Raw genomic sequence first — 9,296 nt, forward strand, 5'->3', positions numbered from 1 at the left:
ATGGCTCATGAGCTTTGAACTGTTTGGGGCTGGGTGTGGGTCTCTGTGTATTGATGCTAATTAAGATTAAATATCTCTCACTGCTGAATTTTGTGGATCAAGTTTAAGTACTTCCCTAATGTCGTGCAATTTTCTGGCATTAATCCACTTTATCATTGTCATAAGTATAAATGGCTCATTAAAACCGAGAGGGAATACGATACTTTTATGGATTTCTGCTCTCCTGTTCATGCTGTTTTCCTTTCCTCATGAGTAATCTCTTGATGGCTCCTGTCTCCACAGAACAGAGATAACTACATCCGCTCCTGCAGATTGCTCCCAGACGGCCGCACCCTAATTGTTGGGGGGGAAGCCAGTACGTTATCCATTTGGGACCTGGCTGCTCCAACTCCACGCATCAAAGCCGAGCTGACATCCTCTGCCCCAGCCTGCTATGCTTTAGCAATCAGCCCTGACTCCAAAGTCTGCTTCTCCTGTTGCAGTGATGGGAACATAGCGGTTTGGGATCTGCACAATCAGACTCTAGTCAGGTAGGTCTACTATCAAGCAATCACCTTTGTCTTCACATTGCCTGATATTTCTCCTGCTGGTGTCATGTTACTGGAGCTTTAGCAGGTGACAGTAGATATTAGGCTAGAAAGCTTACTAAAAATCACATGCCTTGTTGTTTACCTAATCTGGTGCATCCTTTGCACATAGATGAAGACTATTAGGATATAGTACTTGGTCCTGCTTTGTGCCTGTGGCCTTCCTTTTCTTGTTCTGTCAGAGACTCCTTCCTAAACAGGAACCATTGCAAACTCCCTCAATACCAAGCTGAGCCCACACTTGTATGTGTGCAGCCTCATAAACAGGAGCATGGTTTCTGATTGATGCAATAAATAAAAACTCTGCCTATCAGATTGATTGGCTGGAATTTTAAGGCAGCAAGAAATCCTTAGAAGGTAGCTAGTCAGAATGATGTCTACAGGTGGGAAGAGTTGCCATCAAGAAGACTCAACTGAGTACTGATTTTCATAAACCCAAAATAAGCCTCAAGGGGTTAGCTTTGTTTGTGTAAGTTGTACAGAGAAATGAAAATAAAAAGTATGCATAGTGGATACTGAATAAAAAGACACAGGTGTTGATAAATAATATTTGCCATCAGCTTGTATGTATGCTAGAATTTGTGCCAGCAGAAGATGCTAGACATTTGTATTCTCATAGGTTGTTGTGGATTTTTTAATGTATTTTTCCCTTTGTTGTTTCTTGGTCTCATTATGAGTCCTCTGGGGTTGTGGGAGCAGAAAAGGGTTTTTTTTAAATCTAAATTTAATTTGCTCCTGAGATCTGAAGGCAGGTCAGACAGTAAACCTAATTAAATACAGATAAGAGTTTGAGCAGCCCCAAGCTGGGAATTCTTAGAGAGATATTAGTTGCTGTTATCTCCAGTGAAGGAAGAAGTATACTAAACGAAAACTAATAGCCGACATAGAATCCAAAGAGTGATTGTACCTGAAGACATGGGATGTCATCAAGTAACAGCTCCATTCAAGATATTCTGCATGGAAGATACTCTAAGAAGCTGGGTGTTTTCTTAAAAGAAAGCTGGTTTGAAACAGCTCTTTGTGTTTTCCAAATGCATTGGAGTTTTACATCCATCCTAGCCAACATGATTGAGTTGGTTGAGATGAAGGGAGGTTTAGTCCAAAATAGCACCAGACTGGAATTCTGATTTAAGGTAATGTTCTGGAACCTTTCAAGGAGGAAACCCAAAAGCTAGTGTGTGTTTGGTGCATGTATGCTGTGATATTAAAGATGTTGATGTTGACATCGATACCCATAGTTACGCAGTGGTTTCAGTCACTGGGGGAAGATTCAGAAAGAGATTTAGACTAAACTCAGTTGTTAATTCCAGGTAAGTAGACCCATTTATATTGATGCTATTTGCATAAATGTAATTTAAGCAAACTGTAATTTAGTTCTCCTGTAATTGGAACTAACAACTGGATTTAGCTTATAATTTCTTCTCTTGAGCTAATTAATATTCAAAATACTGTATGTGTCCTCTTTTGAATTATATAGAGTTCTACTTACATGTTTTTAACATATGTTTTCTAGCATATCAGCCTCTAAATTTGGTAAAATTAAAAAGTTCTTCAAGTCTATAGAATACTGAATTTTAGCATATTAATATGCTAACCTTCTAATGTTCTTTCCCCCCATATTCTTCTTTACCTTTTTCATTTTTCTGCTTAGGCACCTAAAGTTTGCAAAGGTTTGGTTGGTTGGTTGGTTGGTTGTTGTTGTTTTGAAACAACAAGTCCCAGAGTCCCCTTCTCTGTTGACTGAGGTGATTCTAGGACCTGTCGCTGTAATATTTCCAAACTCTGCCTAGATGCATGAATAGGAGCCTGTTGTGATTCAGAAGCTGGCTCGTAGGATTTTTAAAATTGTTCAGTCCTCTAAAAAGCACTGCCTGTTTTTTCTGTCTGTCTTGATTTCAGACACGTTTGGCACTTAAAAATGAAAATTAGAGTGTTTGGAATTCCTCTCTCAAGGCAGTCTTTCATTCCAAAATGAGGCACTTTCTGTCTTTTTTTTTTAATCCTCCGCCCCTGACATTTTCAGGCAGTTCCAAGGCCACACAGATGGAGCCAGCTGCATTGACATTTCCAACGACGGCACTAAGCTCTGGACGGGAGGCCTGGACAATACAGTGAGATCCTGGGACCTGAGGGAAGGAAGACAGCTCCAGCAGCATGACTTCACCTCACAGGTGCTGTCCTTAAAAAAAAAAAAAAGCCTTGACAGGTGGAAGAAACCTGTGTTGATCTTTCATTAACCTGGGCAGCAGCTGCTGCTGAATCTTTAATTTTTCTTCTTCTTTGCCCCTGTAGTGGATGCCTTCCAAGGCATCATAGTCTTCTGTAGGAAATATCTCACCCCACCCAAAAGAATTAGCTATTACTCATTGATGTAATAAAGTATCTGATTTCAGGATGTTTGTTCATTGTTGTTTTTATGAATCTTATTCTGAAATAATTTTTAGGAAAATATTATTTCAAGTTGCCTTGTATCCTTTTAAGGAGAAAGGCAGGGTAAAAGTATTTTAAATTAAATTTTAATTAATTAATTAATTCAATCCAGCCCAGAAATACCTTATTGTTCTTGATTACCACTGAATGTCATACAGATTTTTTAAAAATAAAACATGCTGTTTTGTCTTCATCTCTTGCAGTAATTACGTTGACATCACAAAAAAACACTATGCTGAAGACCATAATGTTTTTCATGTCTTCTGAATAGTAGTAGTTTTTTTAAGCCTTGCATATTCCATTAACCACTACCCTTCACATTCTTTGAATTCTAGATCTTTTCCTTGGGCTATTGCCCAACTGGAGAATGGTTGGCAGTAGGCATGGAGAACAGCAACGTTGAAGTCCTTCATGTCACAAAACCAGACAAGTATCAACTCCATCTTCATGAGAGCTGTGTGTTATCCCTGAAATTTGCTCATTGTGGTAAGCAGTTCAGTTGCTGCTAGGATTGTCTTATTTTCACCTAAGATATTTCCAATGTAAATAGGAAAGGAAGAGCAAACGTAGGATACTGCTCATTTTACACATGTGATTCAATTTTTATATATTTTGGTCTTTTTTTATATATATTTTGCTAACATGTCCCGGACAGATATCTTGTTTTATTCAGTGAGAAATGAGTGGGGAGGGAACAGAGAGAATATGTTTTTAGTCTAATTGTAATATAATACGTTAAATCTAATTTCAGGCAAATGGTTTGTAAGCACTGGAAAAGATAATCTTCTGAATGCATGGAGAACACCTTATGGAGCCAGTATATTCCAGGTAATATTTACAGAGGTGGCAGGATATCTAATATAAGCTCTCTCTGTCAGGTTACATCCCAGGTCAGGCTTGCCCATCCACCCAGCAAGCAGAGAGCAGCTGCAGTACAGAAAAGGCAACAGGAAGTAGATAGCCTCCAATACTAAACAACAGTTGTATTGGCTATTCCCAGTTTGTTGATACCTTACATTTCTAGTAAAGTGTTACCATGTGCATACATGTAAAATTGTGAACCAGCTTTAATTCTTATTCTGTTTTAAAGATGATTGTTTGGCTTATATCATGGCATTCATTTTTTAAAATTTTAACAAGCTTTCTTGTAACTTATGTCAGAGAGATACTTTTCACATTTAGCACAAAAAAAGTGTCCTTGCCACCACACATAGAAGTGGAAGTGGCTGGTAATACATGCAGTTGTAGGTACATTTTTTTCAAAACAAATATGACATGCTTTGTGGTCCTTTTTAAAATCTGTTACATTATGTTTTGTGTGTATCCATAGAAGATATACGTAATAATACGTGCAATTTGAAAATACTGTGTAGGAAAAGATGCAAAGATGTGCTCTTCTCTTTTGATGTTTTCTTATGTCTTAGTTTTAGCATTGGAGTTTCTCATAGTTCCTTGTGCTCGGAGGCTATGATGTTTCTATGGAGCCGATCTTTCGGAGTAGACTCAGTTGATAGGTTTAAATAATTCTTAGATTAGTCAGGATCTTTCTGCCAAATTTTTTAAAAGGGCGAGTGGCATCTTATACTTTTCTACAGAAGTTTGTTTTACTGCTGTTCTTTCCAAAGAGCCTTTGCCATCCTGCCTTTCAGTTTTCGTTCAAGAAAGTTTATGTTGTACTCAAGATTTTAAAAAGAGATAATTATACATGTACATGCCCTTTTTAGACACATTTTAATTGTGGGCTTAGACAAATAATCTTTTCTCTAAAAGCTGATTTGAAGAGAGTTTGAACAACTAATTTTATTGTTGGAGATGCTACTCAGTTATCTTAAATCTCCTACTAATAAGCCCGCCTCTTTCTGTAATATATTGTGAAATGGTTTTGCCTTTATTAAATCTGAACTAAAATGAGGTAAAAAAAAGAAGAAGAGAGAGAGTTGGAGTTTTAAGACTGGAAAGAAATAGATGGGTAATCTGATATGTTGGGAGGTTTGTGAGGAATTACAGATTACATGTAGTTTGTCTTGGGAAGTGACCACTTAGCATCTCTTTTTTTGAAGATGAATGGTTGTAATAGTTGATTAAATCTGCTCTGAGCACTATGCAGTGGTATGTGCTCCAAGGATCTTCATCAAATAGTTTTTAATGTATCATTGGCTTCTGAATCCTTCTGCGAGAAGTTGGATCTATTCCCCATTCCAGTATTAAAATCCCTAGTAACGAATAACGATATTGCTAAGATTGGTTTTTGTTTTTGTTTAATTATTTGTTTTTATTTGCTTTTGTTTTGCTTGTTTGTTTTTGGTCAGATGACAATATCTAGCCAAATACAATCTTTATAGACGCTGGTAGATTATTATCTAATGGAATACACACAGTTCTGTAATAAAAGGAATATTATGAGGAATTTCATCTTCATCTACTAAAATTTAATGTACTCCAAACTCTCAAACTCTAAAGATGACGAAGAATCTAGAATAATGAAGCCACTTATAAGACAAAGCAGTTCAGTCCAGCAGGGTTTCTGAAGATACTTGGCATCTGTTCTTCTTTGTGACCTCTTTACTGGTCATCCAGATTTTGCCTCATGAGTGATTATCAGTAGAGGTTTCCTGCACTTTCCTTGATAGGAAATGGAGAAGTACTTCCCACCAATTTCCTATCTTGATGTTGAAAAGTTGGCAATTCTCTTCAGGATTCCATTTGAAAGTGCACCTTGCATCACCACCTTCTTTATCTTTAGCATTCTCCACAAGGCATGCTTCAATTTCCCACAAAGCCTTTTTTTTTTTTCAAAACGAGACTGTACAATAGTGTTAGGTGATCCTCTCTCTCTGATTCTCACACTTTTTCCATCACATATACAAACATATGCAATAGAATGTTGTTTCTAAGCTGTTCTAGATTGTACAGGTGTATGGCTGCATTTTCAGCTCTGAGAGAAGACTTTGAAGTGTATCTAAACAAGTAGTCCCATTGATTTTTGATACAAAATGCTGTCTTCAAGGCTAATTTAGGATAACTGGTTATCATGACATGGGGAACAGATTAGGTCGGTACTGTGTTGTTTGAACTACTAGAGATGTAATCAAAGGCTGCAATGAAGAAAGTAGTATCAGTGTGGTAATATGTTTGTTTGCTAGGTTACTAATCTCCATGCTCATCTCTAGAGAAAGTTCCACAATCAAAGTCTCAGGTCCGCAGAATTAGCAGCAGTTATGTATGAGCATACAGAGTTAAGAAAACAGCACTAGGTCTAATGCAAACATATATGGCTAGAACATTCAATAATTTTGTTATTATTAAAAGGGAAGAGTTAATGTTTCCTTTCATTTGTGTCAAAAAATGCTAACTCTAACTCTCTCTCTCTCTTTTACTTCTTACAGTCCAAAGAGTCTTCTTCTGTGCTTAGCTGTGATATCTCTGTGGATGACAAATACATTGTCACTGGCTCTGGGGACAAGAAAGCTACAGTCTATGAAGTTATTTATTAGAGACAAATCTGAATGAAAGCCCTACTCCTCCTTGTAGCACTTTGCTGTATATTACTTTTATTTTTCTCCTTCCCTATCTGAGGACTGAAAATGTTCATCACAGTTGTGGAATAGTCCCACTAGATTTGCTATTTAATAGCAACCGCTCGTTAAGAACTTGTAATACCAAATCTCCAGCTATCTACTTGGAAGAAGATAGAATAAGCATACTTAACAGGGAACTGACTCTTTTAATTATGTATCATAGCTGTAATGTATTTATTTTGTTTAAAGAAATCTTTCTAACAAGGAACTGACTAAATAAAGTGGTCTGCTTCTGCCTTGGATTTGAAGGTACGTTACATTCTTGATGCTTTTTATCTTGTGGAAGATGACAGGGTTATTGGAAAAGAGGGGGAAATTAGAATTCATTCTTAAGCATAGTCACCCAGGCAGATTCTCATCTCATATGCGTGCATTGTAGAATCCTAGTATTTAACAAATAATGTGCTTATTCCTTATGTCTGAAACCAGGCATACTGTGGTTCATCTTGTTTATGGTTTAGAGAAACATTCTGGCTTTAATATGTAATTTATAGTCTTGACTTATTTCACTTAACCAGCTTTTCCTGATGACTACATCACCCATCAGCCCCAGCCAGCAGTGCTATTGTTCAAAAACTGTCAGAGTTGTAAGCCAACGGATTTGGACAGGCTCCATTAGGACAGCACTGCCCTAAAGGATAAATTAACATTAACTATAGTTTTACATTCAGATGAACTGAAAAGCTAGTCCATCACCTAGCCTATCTTCATATGCTAATGAAACAGGCACATTGGGAAGAAATTTGGAGGAAAAAAATTGATGTTGTAGTCTTTTACGCCCACTGGGTAATATTATCAACGATTTCTGAATTCTAATTGGGGCTTCATTAAATGCTCCTGTTTTGCAAGTAATGAATAATTTTAAGAGGAAATAACGTCTTAAGAATTATTCATTACTTGCAAAACAGGGCTACATGTAGTGAGAAAGTGAAATCTTGTGTCTGTCAGGCATTGTCTTGGGGGCCAATCTCAGTCATTTTGTGTTTGTTGATGGCAAGTTCAGCTGACGTCTGAAGAGGTCAAAATGTATGCCAGATATAAGATTGCTCTTAACATCTGTATTAACCTGTCATTTCGCAGTATTTTGTAAGCAGTACTGTGTGCTGTGTTATTCTTTCTAAGATGTGTAAGTGCAGTGCATTGCTCAGGATTTTTAATATCACTTCTGTTTTGTGTGTTCCAGAGAGAAGTACAATAATGTGTCTCAAAGAATCACCTTCATTCCTTCTGGATGTTTTTGCCACATTTCTTTGAAAAGGGAGATGTGTGTCTTTGGGCAATTTTGCAGTTACAAAGATTACAAATTTTTTTTGATACATTCATTGGAAATGGCACTAAGAAGGGAATGGATTCCTACAAGTGTACAAACTGTAAAAACAAGGACCTCAGAGGTAGGATTTAGAAGAGCACTCATTCTGAAGTGCGGAACAGAATGGATTTTCACTCGGGAGAAGGACTTGCTTTATTTACTGCCAGTTCTATCCAAGTCTTAGTTGAACGTCCCTGAAATGGACGCAGGCTGAGCCATTGTGCCAGAAACATTGTGTTATCTTTTTATGTTGTTGTTGTTGCTGTTAAACTATGACCTGTGACATATTTTTTTTTCTGAATGCTTTAAAAAAATCTTTAAGTCTGTGGATCTGCTGATGTACAGTGCCTTTGCTGCTATGGATCAAATCAAAAGAACTGTGTAGATAAACCTTTATTGTGTAAGTAGAAAATTACTTAATTTCATACTAGAAATGGGTTAATGCTGCAAGTTGAAATGGACTATTCATTGAAGTTCCAAAATGTGGTAGCAAAAAAAAAAAATGTGTTAAGTGCTGAGTGTTTGATGTCATTAACAGTTTCGTAATACTCTACAGTGTAGAAAGATTTTGATACTAAACCGTGTCATTGTACATAGTTCTAATGCATTGTATTGACCACAAGTACTTCTATAATGGTAGATTATTGTTTGTGCATTCAAACTTTTAAGCATTAAACATAAGTAACTTGTAAGAAGTGGGGTTTTTTGCCTATTTTCCCCCTTTTCTTGTATTTTACAAAATGAGTCCAGCTGACAGAAGTGAAAACTTTTTTGAAAGAGCCAGAAGCAATGTATGTTGAAAGGCATTTTCCACCCATATGTGTGTCTGTTTAGTCAATTGGTTTTTCACATTAATATTAGCATTAACTTCTTGGGCATCAGTACTAGATAAAATTTCCATCACAACATTTGGGGCATATATTTTTTTCTTTTTACATAGGTATCTGTACCACAAATCTGGTGTTTAATAGCCACTGCCTCTTTCCCAAGAACTCTGGAAATCATCATTTCTGAGAGATAGATAACTATAAAGAATGTTTGGCCCTTGCACAATTACATTTCCAGGTGTTTATCATGGCCTTTCAAGAAGGTATGACAGTGAAACTAATATAAAATTGGCAATAGGTCTCTGGTGGTATAGATATACCTTTATTCTGCATCGTTCTTTTGTAGTTTTAGGTTTTCATTTGATCAGTAAAACAGGCTGTATTCTACCTAGGTGAAAAATATGCTATATTTTATATTTCAAAGCTCACAGGTACAGAGGTTTTTCTTCCACTGCAGTTTTGCATCCTTAGTTGCAGTGTGGACATTGATACATCTGAATTGTTCATTTAGACTACAGAGTGACGCTCCATAATTATAAGGGCACATACACATACATATGCATAC

General features: G+C 36.7%; 1 protein-coding gene across 8 annotated transcripts in view; it reads left to right on the forward strand.

The window, feature by feature from the left end:
* LOC110075998 (TLE family member 4, transcriptional corepressor) overlaps nucleotides 1-8,599 on the forward strand; it is a 172,416-nt gene extending 163,817 nt beyond the window's left edge. For all 8 annotated transcript variants that reach the window (XM_072992242.2, XM_072992243.2, XM_072992244.2 and 5 more), the window contains 6 exons: nucleotides 283-530; nucleotides 2,611-2,758; nucleotides 3,353-3,503; nucleotides 3,769-3,845; nucleotides 6,404-6,844; nucleotides 7,779-8,599. In XM_072992242.2, coding sequence (XP_072848343.1) covers nucleotides 283-530; nucleotides 2,611-2,758; nucleotides 3,353-3,503; nucleotides 3,769-3,845; nucleotides 6,404-6,511 — 732 coding nt within the window. In that variant the 3' untranslated portion in view covers nucleotides 6,512-6,844; nucleotides 7,779-8,599. The remainder of the gene's footprint in view (nucleotides 1-282; nucleotides 531-2,610; nucleotides 2,759-3,352; nucleotides 3,504-3,768; nucleotides 3,846-6,403; nucleotides 6,845-7,778) is intronic.
* The last annotated feature ends 697 nt before the right edge of the window (nucleotides 8,600-9,296 follow it).

This window comes from Pogona vitticeps, chromosome 2, assembly GCF_051106095.1.
Source record: "Pogona vitticeps strain Pit_001003342236 chromosome 2, PviZW2.1, whole genome shotgun sequence".
NCBI lineage: Eukaryota > Metazoa > Chordata > Lepidosauria > Squamata > Agamidae > Pogona > Pogona vitticeps.